The sequence below is a fragment of the Pollachius pollachius genome, assembly GCF_949987615.1.
Source record: "Pollachius pollachius genome assembly, chromosome: 16".
NCBI classification, from domain to species: Eukaryota; Metazoa; Chordata; class Actinopteri; order Gadiformes; family Gadidae; genus Pollachius; species Pollachius pollachius.
The window spans coordinates 19,159,940-19,184,783 of record NC_136949.1 but is presented as its reverse complement, the minus strand read 5'-3'; the positions used below and the strand labels follow the sequence as shown (position 1 = coordinate 19,184,783).

General features: G+C 42.4%; 1 protein-coding gene across 1 annotated transcript; it reads right to left on the bottom strand.

Moving 5' to 3' along the window:
* Positions 1-136: 136 nt before the first annotated feature.
* LOC307087839 (structural maintenance of chromosomes protein 6) lies at positions 137-24,803 on the bottom strand. Its single transcript, XM_079753500.1, has 27 exons — positions 24,685-24,803; positions 24,091-24,226; positions 21,368-21,494; positions 21,171-21,276; positions 20,420-20,556; positions 20,125-20,186; positions 19,951-20,031; positions 19,701-19,802; positions 19,418-19,537; positions 19,191-19,289; positions 18,728-18,874; positions 18,136-18,224; positions 17,856-18,020; positions 17,467-17,645; positions 16,188-16,389; positions 7,003-7,117; positions 6,747-6,901; positions 6,358-6,493; positions 5,742-5,822; positions 5,431-5,601; positions 5,028-5,165; positions 4,761-4,906; positions 4,233-4,358; positions 3,351-3,456; positions 3,059-3,211; positions 1,049-1,146; positions 137-478 (listed from the first exon to the last, which is right to left on the bottom strand). The coding sequence occupies exons 2-27, from the start codon at positions 24,205-24,207 to the stop codon at positions 382-384; spliced, it is 3,255 nt and encodes a 1,084-aa protein (XP_079609626.1). The 5' UTR covers positions 24,208-24,226; positions 24,685-24,803; the 3' UTR covers positions 137-381.
* Positions 24,804-24,844: the final 41 nt, after the last annotated feature.

The window sequence follows — 24,844 nt, the reverse complement described above, 5'->3', positions numbered from 1 at the left end:
TACTTTATCAGGCAAACTTATGGGCCCCTGAATGGGTGTGTCGAGAAATTCAGGGCACATTTCAGACCTTAAAGGCGCAGCCCTCTTTCTTACAAACTTGGACAAATGCCAGTATGAAAGTTAATGACCTATTGGTCATTGTGTATTCATGGACATTTTTTATTATCATCTCGGGAAGGACGTTTAAATCAGAACAAAAACAATGCAGAACAATAAGAAAGTGAGGGGCCAGATTTTACAATTTCATTTTGAACTTTCCTGCTAACTTGTTAAATGCAACAGAATACACAACTTTAAAATCTAAAGCAACTTATAAAGACAAACTGAGGAACATTTAATAGTGCTCGACATTCAAAGCTATCGCCCCCATGGGCCTCTTCCTCAGGCTGGGTCTTCCCGGCTGGATGCCTGGTCCTGGGAGCCTCGCTCCGGGTCCTTCATCTGCAGGATACGGATCAGGTTACTGTCAGGAAGCGAGCTGAAAGCAACAAAGAAAACAAATGAAAAAGAGTCGGTAAGGACTGCAGTGGACCATTGATCACATGACCGGAAGGGAAGCTCACCTACCACAAGGGGTGGAAGTTAATAATTGCAAATTTAGTACGCAACACTTGCAAGTAGCCTTTGAGCAAGCTATACAACCATACAACCATCAAAAACGAATTGATAATATATGTAATAATATAATAATATGACTACTTTGACATCATCCACGATGGTGGTCTAACCACTAATCATTTCCTAATATAATTGTTAGCAACATTTACATTTATGGCAAGAAGAAGAAACAATATATCGCTGTCAGTACAGTAAGGATGTTCAAAGAACCAAGTGCCAAGCACTAACTAACGTGAGGTAAACCCATTCCCTGTATACATCAAAGATAGCTAGGATAAGTACTTTGTTTTTGTGCAAGAACGTACAACATACGTACATAAGTGCGTACATTAAGTACCAGGACGTATGGCATAAGATAAGTGCATAAGAGGGGTGTGGGGAGGCTATGCAGAGTCTAGGTGAACCCTGGTAAAGCGGAGGCCTTGGTCACCTCATGCTCTGTGGGGTGAGGAAGATGAACTGCCTGTAGCGCTGGCTGTCCGCTATCTTCAGCATCATGTCCATGGAAATCCTGCGGTTCACCATATCCTACAAACAAGTTAATACAGGTTTACAATACAATACAATTTCGCACGTTGAGCACAGTTGTGTGACTCGTTTATTTAGTTTTAGAAAACGGGAAACAGAACGTGCTGCAGATGAACATATGCCACATCGGGCTCCGCGTCATGAGAAGCTCGAAATCCTTAAAGGGACAGCCATCCCTGAAACACAGAGACAGTAAACGACATGCCTAACACAGTGTAAAGAACACATAACAAAATACTGTAGGTGAATTATGTTACACTCACTACAAATTAATATATAAGAGAGCGAGAGAGACTATCTTTCTATTCATAATAAAAAAAATTAAAACAGGCCCCAATACAACCCAGGCATTGGAAAGCATTCATAACAGTTTGTACAGGTTCTTCTTCCAAAGGCTCCAGCCAAATGCTCTGATAAAACAACTTCCCGCTTGAAGGTGAGTCTTTAATAATGAAGCACTTGTCTTGAGTCGATGAGAAAACACAAACTCTTACCCATTTAGTTTATATTACAGCTTACTGTAAAATCGGATTGAGTTTCAGTTTGCTGTTCAATATTCCCTTTTCCTTACCATAGCTCATTGAGAGTAGATTTATTTCAGATTATTCTTGTTTACACATTGGACAAGGTTTCCAACATATTAGTACCTGTCGTGGAATTATCAATCATAATTATGATATACAATTATATACAAATTGTATTAACCTTGTTTATACAATTACTAGTCAATTTAAAAAAGGAATTGTATACATTCTGCCTGTGACTAGAGATAACTTTCTTCCTCTCTCTGACTGAGAGGTGTTAAGAAAGTTGTCATTTGCATTTCCACTGTAGCAACAAAGTCTGATACATGCCAATCGACTGACTTCTTTGTTGTGTAGATTCCTTTAACTGTCTTTCAGCCCCGCCCGCAGACTTGCAGACATGTCCAGTTCCCCCATAGTGTATTGTAGTTTAAGGCCCCGTCCACACAGAGACAATTTTTTGGTGAAACCTCATAAGTCTTGTGCGTTTCGGCCGACCGTCCAGACGGAGCCGGTGCCCGAAACCGCACATTTCTGAAACCATGACCCAGGGTGGTTTCAAATATATCCGGACCCATGCGGTTTCGTGTTAGGCTTCGTGTTGACGCCTGAATCCAAACTATGACGTCACTGCTCCCCCACCAGCTGGGCGACGTCAGAGTTGCATTGATTATTGTTTTATTTTTTTTGTAGCTTTAAATACAGCCCCTTGATAATTTTAATTACTAACTGTACATTAAAAAGTATTTCTGCTCAATTTAAAAGGTTGAATCTCCTCGTGACTGAATGTTTGTATACTGTGCGCAGGCTTGATGCGCTCGCCTTTTTTCTGTGGAAAACCAGCGCCTTGAATATTTACAAAAGCATTTCTACAGCTCAATGCGATGTCGCAATGATACCGTCTTTACGGAGATATTCCAGAACTGCATAAAACGAAACGGGATAGTTTTCGCCCGTTTCGGCTCTTTGTGGACGGGGCCTAAATTGGCCTCTCCCACCAATCCTAAACTCTCCATGATGGTCACTCCACTCACCTTTGTTACCTTTGCATTAACCCAAAATGTGAAAGTTTCCCTATAAGAATCATGGCAACAAAAAACGTTGCTGCCTGTACTTTCCCATGATCATGCTCTAATATTAAGTCAAATATTTTGCTGGCTGACGTGTCCTAAAAATACGTTTTTCTTTATCAGTACCATACAATTTCATTGAGATTTAGAAAGAAACATGCTGAATATCAACATCAACAATGCATACATACACCAGAAAGCACAGTGTATTGTATTTCTATAGAACTTTCTTCTGGGCTCAATACAGCCTGCTGTAAGGTCGGTCGCTTTGGCCCGCTGTCGGAGATGAACCGCGGTATGGTAACCTTTGACCCTTACCATGTAGACATCAAACTCATCCAGGCAGCGGAATGGGGCCTCGGTGATGGCCCAGAGGGAGAGCACGAAGCACACGGTGGAGAAGGAGCGCTCCCCGCCGGACAGCGACCGCATGTCACTCAGCTTCGCCTTGTCTCCCTCCCCCGGCTGCACCTGTTCACGTTGAAGAGAGGGAGGGAGGGAGAGAGGGAATAAGGGGATGGTATTAAAGACATACTATCCTCTAGGTTCCATCGCTTCGTTTGCCAGTAGTATTTTAAAGGAATGGAGAGGAAAAAGCTAGCTTTCTCACGGAGATGGAGAGGGTCTCGTTGTTGTGATTAAAGGTCATGCTGCCTGTGTAGCCTCTCTGGGACAGCAGACTGTCAAAGTAGTATTTACAGCGAGCAGACAGCATCCTGGAGGAGGGTTGAAGGGAGAGCAAGAGATTTAGGCAGAGCGCAGGATGCATAATTTCTTCAGGTGTTTGTTTAAGGTTGCAAGCCAAGCAAAGTGTTATCTTCATCTGATTATTATGCTGCCTTGTTTTTATATTTTGGAGGACATAGGTCGGCATCGGACCAATGCCGACCTATCCGGCCCAATATCGCATAATATGACATTCAAGAACAAGAGAAGAGTCTTTAGGCACTAAGGGTCAGCTGGACTTGGGCCTGCTACCAATAGACAGTATACTCTCACTAAAGTCACGTCCGAGTGAAATCTCCAAATGAAAACATGAATCCAATGCAAAATTACAATATAAAATTGATGAGACACAAACAGGTAGATATCCTGTGAACCCATTGTACAATTTGGACATTTGACCCTCCATTGAAAGATATGGGGGATATGATTGCATGACACCAAGCCAACCAATCGCAATTGCACCATACAGCCACCATATAGCGATGAAGGACATGTATTCTGATTGAAGGCAATTGACCTCTCTCCTCCGGTACCCTCTCTTAGCTACTAAAAATGGATTTGATAAAACCTTTCAAATTGGGGGGTAGGGGCTAAACCCAGTAATGGGTCATTTGGGGTTGAAGAAGTTAACGACCTTTGTCTGGCCAACAACATGAACGATGACCCCCGTCGATTTACAAGACAGTCCTCAGCCCCTCTCCCCCAAAAGACAGGCTTCACCAGCAACAGGAGAAGACCACATCTCCGGGTGAGTGGGGGAGCTGACCTCCTCAGTGAGTTGTAGGCCTTCAGGCGGGCGGTGATGATCTGGTTGAGGGTCCTGATGAAGCTCTTAAGGCACTTCATCTGCTGGGCTGTGTCCTTATAGTTCTCATAGGCCTCCTTGTACTGCCTAGTGCGAGGGGAAAAGAAACACACGGTTGGTTACCGTAAACAAGTTTTTTTGACCCAAATGTGAAAAACTGATAATAATGCCCTAGCTGTCTAACGATTCAAACAGAAATAATCAAAATAATAACTTAAGACAAATCAAATCCATTGCCAATGGTCACTCTGGAAGTCATAAATGTAAGGTTCTCTACCAATGATGACTAATCATTTTAATACATAATTTAGTTTTAATCTTTGGTCATGGATTAATTCATTTTCCGAACTATAGGACAGCCTTTTCTGATAACAAAGGCATAAGAGGTTCAGTGCATGGCTGTGAGGTTGGCTGTACACATAGTTAGTAATGTGAGAATCACTTCAGTCAATCCATTCCAGGGTAAGGATTAGTGTCAGAGCCACATACTTCACAATCTCTTCCCGGTTGCCCTGCTGGGCTTGCTGGGTGGTGATTTTAGCGTTGAGAAGGTTGATCTCGCTGTCCAGACTCTTGGCAGTCCGGCGTACATCAAGGCGCTCTGGACAGATCTCTGTTGCCTTGGTAACTGACGCCTGGCCAACCATTTGACACGCAACGTTAGACTTTGAGACACTAAAACAAGATGCCACAGACTAGGTCTAGAAACACCTTTGTAATTACTTGCATCAACATTTATGACGCTTGTCATCGTACCGCCAGCTCATACTCCTGGCCCTCCAGGCTGGCCTGGAGGGCGAGGATGTTGTCCAAGTGGGTCTTGCGCTTCTCCTCATAGTGCTTACTGTGGTGCTTGCATTTTATCACCTCCTGGTCGCTCTTACTCAGTTCCTCCTACAGGGCCACAACAGAGAGGAATTCAATAGAACATCAGATAATACACTTACAATACAGACTATTGAATTTCATTGGAGAGATGCCAGGTCTTATTGAGATTTAGGCTCTCAAAATTGATGTTGAGTTCAAAAAATGTGCTGCCATCAGATAAAATAATATGCAAGAGAGAGTTTACTGGCTTAATTCAATAAAGGTACATAAAAATAAAACGTAATGTCTTCTGGCTAAATTACTTCTAGCTAGGTACTTTCTACCATGTTACCTTCATGGAGTCGGCCTCCTCCGCTATGGCATTGATCTGATCCCTGAGCCTCCAGGACTGCTGCTCCGCCTCCTCAAAGTTGGCCTTGAGCTGGGCCATTTGGGCCCGTGCCTCCTCACACTTGGCCTGCTGGGAGGCGATTTTACCCACAATCTCCTCCAGATCCTCCTCCTGGGAGAGGGAGAACGAGAGAAAGAACCAACATGATGCAATGATCTTCATATCTCTGAAGATCAACAGCCCTAATGCTCCCCCCCATGGTTGACCCCTCTTAGGTTGGTTCAGAGAGTTCCCCATGTAGGACACCTCACCAGGGGCTGGAGGTCCTCTGACTGCAGCTCCTCCATATTCTGCAGCTCGGTCAGCTCCAGCCGCAGCTTACTTTCCTTCCCCTGAAACACCACAGAAGAAGAAGATGGAGGAGGAGGTCTCGTTTCAAACTGAATGAGTTATTTATGGAGACATTTATGGTGGCAGAAAGTAGTGCTGCACGATTAATCAAATCGCAAACGCGATATATGCCTTTGCGATTGTATAACCACAAAAGTTATCATTTTTTTTCTTCTTTATTACATTTATTTTATTTAGTTGTACTATTGAGAAAACGTAACAAGTTTGCAGAGCAGAAATGCCTTTATTTTGAAAAAGCTATTTTTTTATTATTTGTTTAATTCTGTAAAATATTGTTATTTTGAAAACGGTACTGTACACTTTTAGTTTTTGTATTTTTTATGCTAGTTTAAGTTTGTATGTTTGAGTTGAGAAAGAAACATTTTAAAATGATCAGTAATCTGTGTGTATTTTCCTTGATAATCAAGCAAGTGACACCATTTGTTTATTATATCGCAATCGCAATATTGTCCACAATAATCGCAATATGACTTTTCACCAAATCGTACAGCACTAGCAGAAAGTAGTTTGTTTTACCTGGGTTTTCTTCTGCTCCACGTGGGCTCTCTTCAGCAGGTCCTCGTTCTTCCTGATGTCCTCCTCCACCTTCTGCTTCCTCTGCTGGTAGCACCCCACCTGCGCCGTCTGGTTCTCCATCTCCCGCACCAGGTGACTAGAGTGGGAGGTACAGCAGCCAGGAGGATATGAAGGAAAGACATCACGTGCATTGAACGCAGCCTTCTAAAATGCGGGGTTAGCATTAAGCAGTTAAAACAAAGCATAGAGTACTAAATACCCCTGATATTAACTGAACAATAAATATTGTCAGCGAGATGACATTTCTTTCATACACTTGCAAAAGCATTGCAGAATAATCTGACAAATAAAAAGGCTGAGGGGGTTAGGTTGTGTGGTAGAGATCCCACCTGATCTCCACCTTCACATCCCCGAAGAGGAAGTTGGGTCTAGACTGGTCAGCCGACCACGACCGGTTTTCAAAGATCTGGTCACCCTCCACGGAGAAGGCTTGAGTGCAGTTCCTCGGGGGTTTGGCCATCACTGCGCGAGCCTCAGCGGCATTCTAGTAGAACAAAAAACAACACGCTGGAAAGGTTACCTTGACGACAATATTAATTAACACTGGTCTGTGATTGTGACGGACAGAGCACAACAGGAGGTTACCTTGATCAACAGTATCCTCTCGATTCCCCTCTGGTCAATAAGGCAGTTGGCCACAACAGGATCCTCGATCTCTAGAGACTGCAGTACTGATGGATAGGTAGGGTGGTTTACACCCCTGGAGGAAAAAAAGAACAGGACCAATGACATGTTTTTCTTTCTATATCTATCTATATAAAATTAGGGCTGGGTGATTTATTTGATTTGAGTCATTTGAATTTCTACTTTCCCACTGTTTGTGAAATTTCGGGACCGAAAAACCGGGATTAATTATAAAAGCATTAATAATTAATAAAATAATTAATAAAAGCATGAGACTCTGCAGAGTTGTTTTACCGTGGCGAGCACGTAAACCCGCTGTTTCAGCTGGCATCCAACACTGTTTAAAAAATACTGTATGAGAGGGGGGGGAGGAGGAGTCGCTCTGTTTGTAACGTAAAGGTATTTTTGTGACGATGAAGACACCTGAAGGCGGCTCCCGAGAGAGGGTTATGCATCTCTGACACCCACAGTATAACGCCACGCTATGTATGATGTGCCAATATGTGGACCTCTGGTGACTAGGGATGGGGATCAAAACTGGTTCTATCAGAAACCTTTTTTTTTTTTTTTCAAAAACCCGAAAATCATTAACGTTTGGGCTTATCGATACCACTATGGCGTCCTGTCATTCTTTTTTATTTTTTTGGCCCGTAGGTCCAACATAATGTTGTGTCCCTCGAGTCGCTTCACAGCATTTAAATCAAATCAATCCAATCACTGCAGCGTGTCCAAGTCTGGCAGTTAACTTTGCTCGCGAGGATGGCTGAGCGGTCGAAAATCCTTTATTGTAAAGGGGGGGGGAACACAACCAAAGCCACAGCCAAATGCAGTACCTTTGACTGTCTCCTCCTCCTCCTGCCGCACCACAGACCGGCCGTCTTCATCATCCATTCAAAGTACTAGTGGTAATCGCACACAAAGACTTTGTCTCTAGTCCCGTCAGTCAAAAATAACCATGTTGTAATCGGCAGCATTCAAGCTAGTTATCTTAAAAAGTTTTTTTTATATATTATTTTTTTATTAGGTGAGGGACATGACAATTTAAGTATTCACATATAAGACAGAACGGACGAGACAAAAACATACAGGAGGTCGTTGCATATTTTTACATTGTTGTTGATAGGCTGTGTGTGTGTGTGTGTGTGTGTGTGTGTGTGTGTGTGTGCGCGCGCGCGTGCGTGTGTGCATCTAGAAAAAAAAAATATATATGAAAAATAAGAGAAAATATCAAAATATACATATATATAAAATAAAATATTAAAAATATAAATAATAATTGAGACAAAAATAAAAAACAAGCATAGTTAATGATATGAACTATGGAGTGAGACGGTGTTGAAGTATAGCTATTGTTATCCATATTGACAATACTGATAAAAATTATAAAAATAAGATTAATAATCGTTGATAGATGAGAGCAAAAAGGTTATCTTATGTTGTTATTGTGTTCAGGGGAAAAATAGAAAGAGATAGGGAATATTACTAGGATGATATGTATTTTTGTATTGTAGACATTATTCGTGGTCGGGCGTGTGCTTATGTAGTCGTGTACGTGGCTTTAGCTTAAATTTGATTTTGTATGGGGTGTAAATGGGTTGTAAATATATTCCAGGTCTCATTAAAGGCTGATATATTGTTTTTCATGTTGGCTGTAATTCTTTCTATTGAGATGTATTCTACAATTAAGTTGATCCAGTGGATGATATGGCAGTTTTTTTGGGATTTCCAGTTTAGAAAGATTATTTTCTTGGCGGGAGAGATGAGTAATGGGTTGTTATATTTCGTTGGAATGGTTACTTGAGATAGATCTCCTAGCAAGCATAGCTTTGGGGAAAGTGGGATGCTGCAGCTCAAGATCGACTGTGGCTGCCTTCCTGGGGGGAATATACTGGTTCGCAGTCCCAAGTGGCATGCAAATAATCATCTGTGCTACCAAGAGTGCATTGTGAACAAATATCTGTATTGACTAATCCCATTTTGTGCATTCTCCCTTGGGTGAAGTGCGTTCTGTGAATGGTTTTATATTGTATAAGCTGCACGTTTGTGTTAGCGGTCATTGAGAAGATGTTTTTATTGATCTGTGTCCAGAAGTCGGGGTTGGGAGGAAGGTCCAAGTCTCTTTCCCATTTTATGTTTGGAAGTGTTATAGAAGTATCTGATATGGATATGAGTTTATAAAGTTGAGATAATATTTCTTGAGTTGGTAATTTTAATAATTTCATCACTTAATTCTGATGGCAGAAGTGTATTGTTGGTTATATTGATTTAGGATTTGATTATGGATTTTAGTGGTCGGTAGTGAAGAAATTGGTCCTTCTCCGACCCGTACTTCTGGATTAATGAGTTAAAAGATATGAATTGGTTATTTTGAAATAAATGATGGAGGTGGGTGATTCCCTTTTTTTGCCATGATGGAAAGTATATAGGGGTGTTGTGCTGCAAGAAGTCCGGATTGTGCCAGATTGGGGTGTATATGCATGGTACTAGTTGTAATTCCATGATTTTATGTGTTTTCCACCAGGCTGTCAGAGTTGAGGAGATTGTGATATTCTTGTATAAGTCCAGTTTTTGGATTGATTGAGGTATGAACGGTAGGTCTGCAAGAGATGTTTTACATAATTGTTCTAATTCTATCCATGAGTTATTGTAATTGTCCTTTTGAGTCCATTTTTTTTCGCAGTTATTGCAGGTATTGCAGTTGATTTGACAGGAAATAGTGGAGAAAGTTTGGTGCTTCGAGGCCGCCTTGTGATTTTCCTTTTTGTATTGTTGAATGCGAGATCCTGGGTTTTTTGTTTTTCCAATAAAATTGAGTTGTTAGTGTGTCCAGTGTTTGAAACCATTTGTTAGCAAGAGTGATGGGGAGTAGTGAAATTAAATAATTGATCTGGGGTAAAGTTTTCATTTTAACTGTTGCAATACGTCCAATGATAGTGAGGGGTAATTTGGTCCAACGTTTGAAATCATCTATGTTTTTTAGTAGAGGGGAGTAATTGAGGGAAAATAACTCGGACAGCCTGGAGGAAATAGTGATACCTAGATATTTTATATTGCCAGAGTTAAGTGGGGGAGAAATATTTTGAGCTGCAGCATCCCTTCGGTCTTCAGATAAGGATAAGATGGTTGATATTTTCCAGTTTATTGTATAGTGAGAGATTGAGGAGAATTTGTTTATAGTTTTGAAAGTTTCTTTAAGTGACATGTTTTTTTTTAAGTATAATAATAAATCTGCATAAAGACTAAGTTTGTGTTCTGAGTTATCATTCATAATGCCTTCAATTTTATTGTTTTTTCGTATTGCTGCAGCCAATGGTTCAACAAAGATAGCAAATAAGGATGGGAGAGTGGGCATCCTTGCCTGGTTCCTTGGTGAAGTGTGAAACTTGGTGAGGTGATCCCATTTGTGACTATTGTGGCTCTAGGTGAGGTGTACAATGTTTTTATCCAGTGGATGAACGACTCTCCAAAACCAAATTTGTGCAAGGTGTTAAATAGAAAGGTCCAGTTTACTTTGTCAAATGCTTTTTCTGCGTCTAGTGATACAATTATGGTTTTGTCATGTTTTTTCTGAGATATATTAAATAAGCTGAAGAGTTTGCGGATGTTGTCTGAGGCATGTCTATTTTTTATAAAGCCAGTCTGGTCAGAGTGGATGAGCAGTGGGGTGATCTTGTTGCTATTGCTTTTGGAATGATTTTCAGGTCTGTGTTAATCAGTAAGAGGGGTCGATAGCTTGAGGGATGGGTAGGGTCTTTATTTGGTTTTAATATTAGGGTGATTATAGCAGTGTGGGTATAGTGGAGGAGGTCTTTATTTCCATGGTTACTCTGTAAAAGAGTGGTGACAATGTTTTCCAGAAGTGTTTGTAAAATTCGGCAGGAAATCCGTCAGGTACCGGTCATTTTTGGTTTGGCATTTTGTTCAGAGCTTTATGTAGTTCTTCTGAGGTAAGGTGTGTCTAAAAAGTTGGCCTGTTCTATAGATAGTTTTGGTAGGTTGAGGTTGTTTAGGAAGAGGTCTGTTTCTAATTGGCTGTGATTGTGATCTGAGGAGTAAAGATTGTTGTAAAAATCATGAAATACTTTATTTAAGTCCTGTGAGTTATTTGTGATTATACCTGATGTAGTATTGAGTATGAATGGAATTATTGCTTTTTCTTTTTTAAATAGTAGATTTGCCAGATATTTACTTGATTTTTTGCTGTACTGGAAATTTTCATATTTTTTTTGCTGGATAATAAACTGTTCTTTTGTGTATAATTGTTTCTAGTTGGGTTTTAAGTAGTCTAAGTTCATTTTGTGTTTGTTTGGGTTGTTGGAATACTGAGATGTTAAGTGTTTGATTTTCTCTTCTGAGGTAATTTCTTCTTTTAGTTTCTGCTTTTTCTTGTATGATGAATATGATATTATTGCTCCTCTTATAACTGCTTCACCCGTTTCCCATAAAAGTGATGGGGAGATTTCTGGAGAGTCGTTCATTTCCAGGAAGAGTGCCCGCTCTTTTTTTATCATAGAAATAAAGTCTGGATCTTCTAAAAGGGATGTATTAAAGCGCCATCTTGTCGGAGATCTAACATGCAGTTGGATGCTTAATGAAAGGGCGACGGGAGCATGGTCACTTATTGTGATTGGGTGAATTTTGTTGTCTTGGATGTATTGGGAATGTGAGTTGCTTATAAGAAAAAAGTCAATTCTGGAGGAGGATCGATGGACGGAGGAGCAGTATGAATATTCTCTGGATGATGGGTTTTGCATTCTCCAACTATCGCCAAGTGCACAATCAATCATGAATTGTTTTATTACTTCGGTGGAATGCCAGTTTCTTAGGTTACCAGATGTGCTTGACCGGTCGATTGTAGGGTTGATGACAGTATTGAAATCTCCAGCTATTATTATGTTTGTTGAGTTATAGAGTAAAGAAAATAAATTGTGCAAAAAATCTGGTTCGTCATCGTTAAGACCGTAAATGTTTGCAAAGCTGTATTTTGTTTGGTTAATAGTTGCATTGATGATTATATATCTTCCATCTGGGTCTATGATAGATGAATTATGAATAAATGGGATGTTTTTATTTACTAAAATTGCGATGCCTTTGTTTGCTGTTAAATGTAGAAAAAAATATTTTGTCAAATTGTTTAAATTTTAGATTTTCAAGCTGAGTCTTTGTGAGGTGGGTTTCTTGTAAGAAGCATATATCAGCCTTTAATTTAATGAGATGATTTATGACTGATTTTTTTAGCTTGTGTGCGAAAGCCACGTACATTCCATGTTACAATATGGAATGTTGTAACATGCCTACCTCCAAGCATTACTAAAGCCACACACAGCTCAGCTTCTAGGGTGCATAAGCGGGTAAAAAGATGATCTTGTTTTGAATAAAAGGCCTGTACCATGAAGAGCAAAGTGAAGTGTGTGGACATGGGGGTGAATGGTGAGGGCGAGGAACATGAACAACAGCAACGACAACAGCAGACAAAAATACATAAATAAGAAACATGACAAAAGAGAAACAATTAACATGGAGGGTCATCATTAACTCTTCTGTATGGCAAACAGAGTTAATTTTCACAAGGAGCGATGTAGGGTGTGAGGCGGTCAAATAATCAAGGTATTAATTTCCGTTTTATTTATGTGTGATTTTCGCAAATCAGCCATGGTGTAATTTTTGTGTTGAGAAATAGCTGCCCATCTATGTACAGCTTATCAACCACAAGAGCTGTACGTTTATTGTTGTTCCTGTTTTCTTTTAGGATTGGGTAGAGTATTTTGCGGCGTTCATTTATTTCACGTGGGAACTGGTCATTGAGGCCCAATGGTTTGCCTTAAGTTCCCTTTCCTTGCTTTTTTTTTTTTTTTTGTTATTTTTGTTCAAAGTGTTCAAATTTTGCGATAATGGGTCTGGGTCCTCTGAGTGTTTGCCTAGACGGTGAACTCTTTGGAAGGTGATGTTTTGAACGGAGTCGGCGGTATTTTCAAATGAGTTTCCATAAATAGTTTGATGAGGCATTTCGGATTGTCAGGTGTTTGCTCAGGGATGCCGGAGAATATCAGGTTGTCGCGCATGGAACGGGCTTGTAAGTCCAGGATATTGTCTTTCATCAGTTTATTTTCCTTGGTGATGGCTTGCATTTGTTTGCTTAGTGATTCAACGGTTGTTTGTAATTCCTGATTCGATTGTTACAGTGGTACAATGTGATGGTGCGCAAAGTCCAAGCTATCGCGCATCTCTTTTATTTCTTGGTGTAGTGTGACCAAAAGGTCCAGTTTTTGTTGATACTGGCCAGAACGCTTACCTCGATGTCGATCGTTGGTAGATCTTCCAGAACATCCAGAATTACACTCTTCTTTCATTCCTCTCTAAAACATTGGAACGTGCCGTCGCTAACCAACTGTCCTCCTATCTCTCATCTGACAACCTGCTTGACCCTCACCAGTCAGGCTTCAAAAAAGCACATTCCACTGAGACGGCTCTCCTCGCGGTGACTGAGTCCCTCCGTGTGGCCAGAGCCTCGTCCCTCTCATCGGTTCTCATTCTCCTTGACCTGTCTGCAGCATTTGACACTGTGAAACACCAGATCCTCCTCGCCACTCTCGCCGAACTTGGCATAGCTGAATCTGCCCTTTCCTGGTTCACATCCTACCTGATGAATCGCACTTATCAGGTAACATGGAATTGCTCCTTGTCCAAACCTTGCACGCTTGATACTGGTGTCCCTCAAGGCTCTGTACTGGGGCCTCTTCTGTTCTCCCTCTACACCAAATCTCTGGGCTCTGTAATTACATCCCACGGCTTTTCCTATCACTGCTATGCTGACGACACTCAGCTATTTCTCTCTTTTCCCTCATCTGACAAAGCCCTGATTGCAACACGCATATCTGAATGTCTGGCAGAAGTCAGCACTTGGACAACTGCCCATCACCTGAGGCTTAACCTCAACAAGACTGAGCTCCTCCTAATACCAGGGAAAGATTGCCCACACATGGACTTACTGGTCACTGTTGAGAACATCACTGTATCTCCTTCTCCAACTGCCAAAAACCTTGGTGTAGTGTTGGACAATCAGTTATGCTGCACCGCAAACATCACTGCGGTGGCCCGATCCTGCAGATTTGCACTTTACAACATCCGCAGGATCCGGCCCTTCCTCACAAGGGAAGCAGCTCAGCTTCTAGTCCAATCACTGGTCATATCCCGCCTCGACTACTGCAACTCGCTCCTGGCTGGACTCCCTGCCTCTGCGATAAGAAGTGAAGAAGTTTCATAAGAAGTGAAACAATATATCGCTGTCGGTACAGTAAAGATGTTCATAGAACCAAGTGCAAGTATTACAATCGCTAGGCTAACCCATTTCCCGTGTAAAGCAATGATAGCAGCTACTGTAGATGCTACACAATTAAGTACCTTGAATAAGTGCAATGTACAAGTGCCAGGACGTACAACATTGTTAGCCTAGCGATTGTAATACTTGCACTTGGTTCTATGAACATCCTTACTGTACCGACAGCGATATATTGTTTCACTTCTTGTGACAAATGTACTTATTGTAACAAATGCACTTATTGTAAGTCGCTTTGGATAAAAGCGTCTGCTAAATGCCCTAAATGTAAATGTAAATGAAGATCTTCAGTATTAGTTGAGGAATCCTTCTTTTTTCGTATGTTGGTGTTATCTGAGTCCCGGTCCATGATGGCTTGCAGATCGTAGTAGTGGTTGGTGAATGCTTCTAGGTCCTCCAATGTTAGACTATTGTGTTCCGGGTTGTATATGGCAGATGCGGTATATGTTTTGATTTAATTGAAAAGTGTTAGTTATTTGTTAAAGTTAACTTTAAGTTTAGGCTCTTGCTGCGTTTTAATTTGTCAATAGGCGGTTGTTGTTATGTTGAATCTCGCCTCTGGTCTCGGGTGATCTCAGTCCATCTCCGCCTCCCCTGAGGAATTTCTGCTCCAAAAACTATTTTAACGGCAGATACAGATGCAACGCTATACTATAGATTTGGATTATTTTCAAAACAAACAAGCTTCTTCAGAGAATTTTTTAACTGTGTCGCAGAGAACATCATGCTCTCTTCTTGAGCAACCCTCTCTCTGCAGACAGCGTGGACGTCTGCAGTGTCATCTTGCAGTGTCATTTAAACGCACTGGGTGTGCACAGGTTAAACCAGCCATCTGCACACACACTCAGAGTGTTCTCCTACATGGCCAGCTTATAGTTATCTTAAAAAGTTAATAAAGTTTCAGATTGCATGCATTCAAATGTAACAAAGAAACAGGAAATCGAGTTTTTGGCGAGAAACATGAGTAATACTGTATTACTCATGTAATACTGTATTACTCATGTTTCTGTATTACTAATACAGTTGTATAGTGCTCTAATCATTTTAGAATATATAATTAAAACTACTGATGCCAATATTTTTTAAGAATTACATATTTCATTTAAAATACAATTATTTATTTCCTAAATATTTTCCTCATCAATAAAATGCGTTGTATTTCCACCTAATAATAGAAAAGTATCAATAGTGGTATCGATAAAGACTTGGATCGTTTAGGAGTATCGAAAATGGTGTCGATAATAAATATTAACAATCTCCATCGCTACTGGTGACATTTTACTCCTGTTTTCACAAAATGAAGTTCTTATTTCAGTAACATTGTTAAAATGGCATAGATTACTTGGTTGACGAATATATATTACCAAGTTTATGGGGAACACAATCAACTTATTCCAGCACCTTCAACAGAGTCATGCAGTGGAATGGCTGGCGTGTGGAGCAGCAAGAAAAGATGCCAGCCAAGTCACAAAGCGCCTACAATAGAGCAGGTAACCGTAGCCGCAGCATTTTCAATGCCAGCAAAGCTCCTCATCATCAAAGTGGGATCTATAGTGACATCAAATGTCACGTCCATGACATTTACATTTAGGGGATTTTGCTTTTATCCAAAGCGACTTACAACCATTCATTCACACACTGACTGCGGAGTCAACCACGCAGGAGACATCTCGTCAGGAGCAATTAGGGTGAGGCGCCTTGCTCAGGGGCACCTCGACACTCCGCTAGGGGGATCGAACTAGCAGCCCTCCGGTTACCAGTCAACCCGCTCAACCTCCTGAGCTACTGCTGCCCTTCAACAAGCTCTCACCTCCTGCTGGTGTCATGGACGCGGTCCAGGAAACGGCTGGTGATGATGCCGGGCCTCTGGCCGGAGGGGAAGACCCGAGCCATCATGCCCTGCAGCACGTTCTCGTCGCTGTGGTTGTCGCAGGCGAAGGCCTGCAGCTGACCCTTCAGGCAGACCTCCACCGCCAGGGCCATCTGGGGGTCCTTCAGGCTGATAAAGTATCCTGCACACAGAGCCAAAGGACAATCCTTTTCAACCTCTATACTGCAGACTTCACATACAACTTCTCACACTGCTCCAGAAGTTGTCTGACAACTCTGCGGTCGTCGGTCTTATCAGGGATGGGGCCGACACTGAGTACAGGGGACTAAACCGGGACTTTGTGGACTGGTACTAGCGGAACCACTACCAGATCAACGCAGGGAAAACTAAGGAGCTGGTGGTGGACTTTCCGCAGGCGTAAACATCCCCCACCCACACCGGTGAACATTCAGGGGTTCGACATTGAGTCTGTGGACTCATACAGGTACCAGGGCCTATACAGTAACAATAAAATGGACTGTAGCGAGATGATCAACGCCCTCTGCAAATAAAGGACAGAGCAGACTCTTTCTGCTGAAGAAACTCAGGTCCTTTGGTGTGCAGGGGGGGCTCCTGAGGACCTTTTATGACTCTATGGTGGCATCAGCCATCTTTTTTGGTGTGGTGTGCTGGAACAGCAGCATCATTGCTGCTGACAGGAAGAGACTGAACAAACTCATTAAGAGAGCCAGCTCTGTCCTGGGGTGCTCGCTCGACACAGTGGAGGTGGTTGTTGACAGAAGGGTGATAGCAAAGCTATCATCCATGTTGGAGAACACGTCCCACCCCCTTCATGGGAAACAATATCACTGAGCAGCACCTTCAGTGAATGCAAGGTTTGCATTTGGCAGTTTTTAACAAAGCGTAGTACAGAATAACCCCGATATTAACTGAACAATAAACATTGTCAGGGGCTCAAACACACACACACACAAACACACACACGTTGAAAGAAAGTTTTTGACGTGCTAGTTTGTAGGTCCTTTTTGGCAGTGCAGATACTTGATTGAGACATCATTGTCAAGTCCAAAAAGGGCCAATTACAGAAACCGCCGCTGCCTCGTCCAATCACCACCTTCATGCTTGAAGGTTTCAAAGTGAAGCTGCATGCGAGACGGCCATTGAGCGAGTGATACTTTACAAAGGTAACGGGGGACATCTGGGGCCAAACCAACAACACGTGATGAACACACTCCCCCACTCAATATGAACCTCTTACCCAGGGGGCCCCGGGGCCTCTCTTTTAGCTGGCCAGCCCGGTGGGCATCCTGGATGGCTTTGAGCAGCCCGGGCATGTACTCGCCAAAGCGCCTCAGCCGGTTGGAGCTGCTGTCTTTCAGCGTCTGCAGGTTACTCTTGTTTTTGTCGATGGACTTCTGGAGAAGGCTCTGCTCGTTCCTTTAGATGCAGAGAAAAAAACATTAGCTTGGCGCATTAAAGATTCCTCTTCCTGATTCACTGCTGTGTATCTCCTTCAAACCCCCAGTTGATATTAACCTTTATTGTATTGAAATGGCATCAGTCTAAAACTGTGTCAAAATGAAGATCACAATTTAGACAGCCAGAAAGACCACCCATGAACTGCTGAGCAACGGTCTGGTGGGCTACCTGAGCTTTCTGAGCTCCTCCTTGGCCCGGTTGGTGGCCTGCTGGTACTGTTCGATCTGCTGGCCCAGGGTGGAGTCCTGATGGCAGAGATCCTGCCGCTCCGCCTGCAGCTCCTGCATGCGTTGGTCCTTCAGCTGGCTCTCTGCTCCAGTGGCCTGGCTGATGCTGAACCAAACCACAAAGACATCAGGGTTTATGAACTGCACCGATGAGGAGCTGAAAAATAAAAAATAACGGTTTAAGTGTCACGCAACATCTGGAAAAGAAATCCTACAAGTACCTGAGCTTGAGCTCCTTGATCCGTGAGCACAGCTGGCCCCTGTCCGTCTCCAGGTTCTTCAAGCTTGTCTTGCATCGATGAAAGGTCACCTTACACACACACACACACACACACACACACACACACACACACACGCACAAGCACACACACACAAAGAATTACGTTGAAACCTCGGGCGGCTAAACTGTTGATGGCTGATTCCTGGTTCCACGTTCACGCAACGACCACATAGACGCTTCAACGCAGTCGTGAACCTTTTATGGTTCTGCGTTGGGTTTTAGTAATCAGACCAATCATAGCCCTTGCTGCTGCGTCGCCTCGACGGAAGGTTACAATTTTTGGGAGGCGCACATCAGGCCCTTGCGGTCCACGCAAGGAGGGTCTGCAAGGAAGTAAGGGGTCCGTAACCGCCTTGTGTTGCATGAACATGGGACCATAATCAGCCCATAATCAGCCCCCCCGCACACACTGGATCCTACTGTGTTTGACAGATAAACATGCGTCACAAATTTGGAAAAAGTCTGACTAAGTCAGAAAAACACGGATCCTCGTTTCGGGAGCCCAGCATTAGCAGGTGTGGTTCAGTACTGACCTCTCCAGCCTTGTGCAGGCTGTCCTGTTTCTGGGCCACCGCCTTCAGCTGAGTGCACTGGGGCTGCAGCTCCTGGATGCGCTCTGTTATGCCGTTCAGCTGGTCGTGAATCTGCTTGTATTTCCGCTCCCCCTCAGTGACCTTGTTCTGTGCACACACACACACACGCAATAGGGAATGGACTAGATTGTTATATGTAGTCCATGGCAGGGAGGGGAATACAGTACTACAGGTGATATAACCCACCAAATGAGGTTTGTAACACCAATGTTAATATGTTTCTTTACGAACTACTGGGGAGCCATTCTCAATTGGGATATCGGTACAATGTCGGGCCAAATTTGAGTTACGCATGGCAGAATATTCCCAGCAGAAACAACAGTATGAGTCATTCAAAGGCAACATGGTTAATAAATAAATAGCTTTTATTTATTGAATAGTGCCATGAGAGCTATTGTCATACCTTCCATTCGTGAACTTTGTCATCGAATTTCTGTGTGGAGAGCTGGTCCGAATTCAGCTTCTGCCGCACGGGCAGCAGCTCTGCCTCCATCTCACCCACCTGCCACACAACAGCACCTGCACATTACACACGCTAGTGGCCCTCTTTCTACTGCAAGGTATCCGTCTACTGACCAGCAGGATGACAGAGCAACACATGGGACCAGAGAGGAGACATGATGGTCTTACCAGGCACCAGGCCATCTGCTTCTGCAGCTCCTCCAGCTTGGACTGCATGTTGTCCAGCGAAGACAAGCTCTTGTAGCTGTCCTCCTTCTCCAGGTATGTCTTCTTCAGATCCCGCAGACACTGTAATGCAGTCATACACCACTGAGCACCAGGTGGATGTGGCTGGACTAGCCGTCCTGGCTTCATGGGTTACACAGAGCCCAACGGGACAAAGGTACCCCCCTCCGCGGCCATGAAGAAATGGATCCGGTTGTTGGTTCTGATTAAATGGTTAGGTGCTCACCTCCCCATTCTGCGACACTTTTTCCTCAGTATACTGCTTTGCTGTTTTAATGGATATAAAGTCATATTTCATCTGCTCCAGCTGAGTAGCCTTCATGAAAAACTGAAATGGTTGAAAAGGAAAATTGTACAAGCGATTAAGTCGTATATTCGTATTCATATGTTCAAAAAAAATAAGTCTGAAACACTTACAGCGTCAACGCCGAGCAATGCCATGTGTGACCTAATTTATATTAAATATGTCACGCTACCTTGTACTTGTCCCCTTCTCCTTTAGAGTGTAGGAAGTGTTTGCTCATCTCTTGAGTGAGGATGGACACAGGGTTGTTTACCTAAAAAAATACAGTGCCAAAAACAAACTAGTCAATCTGAATTCAGAAATGAATGTGCCTTTTGAGATAAAGAGTATGAAAACAGTATTGTACCTGAATGTTAAAATTGTCCAGAATTGACATGAGCTCTTCTTTTTTGGTCGACACGATTTGGCCTATATCAGGGGAGAATTTAAATGCTAAATATTTTGGTGCCAAACTGCCATGATCAGGAAGTTAAACACTGTGATTGGTTTTGACTTCTTAGAATTACTACACTAAAACAGTGATGATCAGAATCTGCTATTAGCTGTAGAAATTGTAGTGCATGCTTTATACAGATGTATATGGCAAACATAAACATACATCTCTACGCCTATATTTTTTATATTTATAGTTTAGTCGTTACCCGATTTGCTCTTCAGTTTGAAGGTCCTCATTCCATCTCGTGTGAGTTTCAGGTCTATGATGACGGCTTGCCCGTAATCCTCCAGCTTGTAGGCGTCTCGGCCTGTGTTCCGCAGAGTGACCGACACCTCGGCAGAACTGGGAGAACAATGAACATTAAGCTGGGTACACACTACAGGAACATTTGCAGCATTTTGTGCCCGATTCCCCCTTCTGACTCTCTTCAGCACAGCCCTGATTTTTTTAATGGTTCTCAATTTTTTTGCAAGATCCTGTGGTGTGGATAATCTGATTACACTCACCCAAGCCTGATCTGGGCTACACCTATTTGAAATCTCAAATACTAAAACCTTTTCAATATTTACGATACTGTAATTTCCTGTTCTGTGGGGGAACCCAAGGACAGCCGAGTACGCAGTGTATGGATTGTCACGTGGGAAAGACGCTAACCATTTGGGACCAGCGCTGACCGGTAATCACACTGAAGTAATGATGGAAAGAGGAAAGTGTTACGGATTTGGGAAAAAAATTGATCAGTTGTCCTTACGTGGAGACATTGTTATGTATGAACAGCGTTTGTCATGCAAGACAAAGAAAGTTTGGATTAGCCTAGGTTACACTATTTTTACGTTTGAGTGAGGAGTTAACATTACAGCATCTCTACCAAGGCATCAAGAAGTGGGGTATTGGCAATAAAAAAGAAAATGGCATTCTGATTCCCATTATTTGGAGAGTTACGGCACTTTCTTTACCTCTCTCCTTCCTTCACAAAACCCTTGAGAGAAGCGCCTCTGTTGGTGGCCTGGGCAGTCCCGCCAAGGGCTACGATCAACGCTGTGAGGACAGCACTCTTTCCACCTGACGCACAAGAAAACATCAGTTTAGTTGAAGACAACGTAAATCCTTCGCTACGAGTCGTACACATATTGCAAACGGTGGTTGCACTCACTTCCATTGTTGCCAACGACAAAGTTGACATTGGAGCCGAAGGTGAATGGGCCCAAGAGAGTGTGACACATGAAGTTCTTGAGGGTGATGCTCTCCACGATGCCTGCTTCTCCCTCCTCAGCCCTGCTCTGGAGTTGAGCACAGAAACCACATTTACCTTTAACATGTCTTACAGGACAGATACAGATGATCACAAATGAAACAAAGGATCACGACCAAGACTTTCTATTACCATCTTTTTTATTTGGTGGCCCCTAACAAATTTGCTCTCACCCCATTTTGCCACAGTCATCATGGCGTTTGGTCACGTAGCATACATGAGTGCAAAATCATTTGAAAATATGAACTCACTAGAAATAAATTGTAAAATGTTTTGATTGGTGGTCTTTTTTTCTTTGCACCACCAGAGCCACAACATCTTCCCTTACGAAAAAAACTCTTTCAGCACCTCTTTTTTCACCTCCTCCTATATACACCGTTTTATAAAAAAAAGGTTACCGGTAATTAGGTTATGTACTTTGTTCTTAAAGGGGTGATCCGTCATCCAGAATACTGTGTTTTGTTTGCATGCTATAATCTCGATCAGCATTAGTGCAACAGTGCAATTTCATTGAAACTTGAACAGTGTACAAATAACCTTTTTAGATGTGTGATTCTGGTTCCAATGAGAGCACTTATTAATAAAAAAAAACATAATTACACGACCATATTAGACGCAGAACAAGTCATAGTCAGAAAAAGTCACATGCTCCGTGGCTTCGGCTCGTCCTGTGTGCATCCGCTTTACATTATTGCATTGTGCGGGAGAACCCTTTTATATAAGTATTGTTTTGTTTTTACAAGCTCTGATAATCCCACAAAATTATCCTACATCAACATATAAATGGTTGCAGTCTTGAGCCCTTTAAACAGATATTAACTGATAAAATGATTCAATTAATGCCTTCTCTGTGTGGAAAAGCCAACAACAATCCTTCCTCCCGTGCACGGAAAGGAGGGGCTCTTCACAGACAGGTCTGTTGTCAATGCGTTGGTGATAGCGAGAAAGCAAGAGAGAAACGATGTCATGCCGCAGCTGAACAATGAAATGAGAATTTAACCATTTTAAATCCTATTTTCTTAATGTATTGAAAACACTATAAATCGCAGATGGCTTAGTTCTCTGTAACGGAAACAAATATCCAATAATAATGACAAGTGTGAACTATACGTGGGGAAAAACAGAATTGGCTCGATAGCTGGCATGAGCAAAGTCAAAGAAGCACATAGTGGTAGATCAACAAGATTGATATTGAAATATCCTATCAATGCATGACTGGTTTCTCATTTTTCCCAGGAAGTTAGTGGGTAATGAGTTAATGGGGTGTTTGAGATGCATCGCACACCACCTGCACGAGTTGCTCTTGTGAGATAATTTCCTGGCTTGTAGCACTTATAGCGATCCCTTTTGTCTTTGTGGCCATTGCCACATGATGAGTCGGTCATTGGCTAGTCATTGTGATTGTTAGCTACATTAGCCTCTTTAGCAAACCAGTTTGAAAGAACAACAACACTTTACATTGTATTGCTCGCACAGCAAGGCCGTGAAATGCATAAATAGGTGACCGGATTAAAGCAGCAATGTAATCAAGTGTGTAAGAGCTTTTAAAATCGACATCAAAAAGACCAACGTTGCACAAATACAAAGAAAATACATCTCATTACGTGCAAAGCCATCTTTATTTGAAGAGTTGTATGGTTTTTTTTGCTGAACTCGGTTGACTCTCAGAATCCCTAGTGGATATGACCAAAAAGGGGAATGTCTCGTGAAATTTTGCAAGAAAGCTGAGAAATTTTACACTTTTACACTCGTGCGGGTGGTGTACGATGTATAGGCGCGTTCACTCTCTTGGTGATAATGAGACTGCTCACCAGTGATGACGCTCACGCTTACGCGTGTTCCCGACAGCGACCGTTCATGTGCACTTGGGAAATAGCCGGTTGGGAATCTAAAAGTTCTTCACAGCATGGGTTTTTTATCCGATAAAAACCAGACAGAACTAATCAGAACTTAGTAGGATCAGTTTCAAGTTTGCATGCCATTTTTTCCTTGATGGCTATCACCTACTAACCTTTTGTTTATGAGAAGCACATACAGTACAGCCACTGTATGGAAGGCAACACTTGCCCTTATGTAGAGCTGGTTTACCAGTACACAATGTTTAAAACTGAGCAAAGTCATGCCAACAGACATTACAACGTCAATCAATAGAGAAGTATGTGATATGATGGTTTATTCTATTATATTGAGTAAAACATTCATGTTCTGCCAAGTTCATGCGCGTCACTAGTAAACTATACGTCACCAACTGGGCAACTCTGTTATCAACATTTGGCCAGAGTTGCCGAACGGAAGTAGAATCATAACAGCGCCATGAGGTGTCGTCGACGTTGCGAAAATGATTTCCAGCGATGTGAACGCACCAAACGCATCGAACCCACAATAGTGATGTCATTGACACTCGACCAATGCAACGGTCCGTTACTGTTTAAACAACTGCCAATTTCTCTGGGTATGAACATTGCTGGAAGAAATTGGATAAGGAAGCTTCACAACTCAACAACATATGCATCACAGCTCTGGTCGTTTTGATATTTTAATTCGGAAATGCAACATATATAAAATGAAAAAGGGACTCCATAAACACGAACTAAACAAAACATGACTTCTGTGGCATTGAGTACCTGTTGAGAGTGATGATTGCTCGGTCTGACATTGTTCTCTTGCTCTGCGTCTTCGTGCTGACGTCTGACTCGTTTATGCGGGGTTTCTCCTTCCGACGGAGCTCTCTTGTGAGCCATCCTAACGCGCAACGGTTGCCTGAAACACGGAAGTAAATTATCTTTAATTAGAAAAGTCTTTTATCGACCCCTGGTCGTTTCAAAATACAGCAAGTTGGACAAATGAGTTGTAAGATAGGCCATCGTTTCCTAAAATGGTAGAATGTAACTGTCATGGACTGTACGATTTCTAGAACCAATACGTTATCAACGTGTTCGAATACAAGTAAAACGACTTTCTAAATCAAAACGAATGTCCCTGATTCAGTTTGACAGTTTAATGCGCCTTTGGAAATCCACTGTTTTATCCAAGGCACAATTTGTACACACACAAAACCGAACTGACGTAGACATGAAACCACCGCACTATCACAAAACAACGAATTCGCGCGCAATGTAATACAGCGAGACCTGACAACCGATCGTAGCATAGGTACAATTGGTACCAGTAAAGATGTTCTTGGTGCCTATAACATGCCACCGGAGTGCCTACCCCACCTGAATCAGCCTCCACTTTCAAAACAATTAAGGACTGAAGAAAAGTGCACCACGGTGCAAACCGAAACCGACCGAACACATTGTTGCCAGATTGGGCGGTAAATATGGCCCAATCTGGCAATCCGTTTACACTCGGCTACGTGACGTCATCGTGAATCAC

Bases quoted from the DNA above. Each gene is read 5' to 3' on its own strand.
- LOC307087839 (XM_079753500.1), bottom strand. From the start codon at position 24,207: ATGGCTCACAAGAGAGCTCCGTCGGAAGGAGAAACCCCGCATAAACGA. The intron at 7,118-16,187 runs GTGAGAGCTTGT...TTTTTCCTCCAG, and splicing joins GTCCATGACACCAGCAGGAG to GGGTGTAAACCACCCTACCT. The intron at 5,823-6,357 runs GTAAAACAAACT...GTGGTGTTTCAG, and splicing joins TGGAGCAGAAGAAAACCCAG to GGGAAGGAAAGTAAGCTGCG.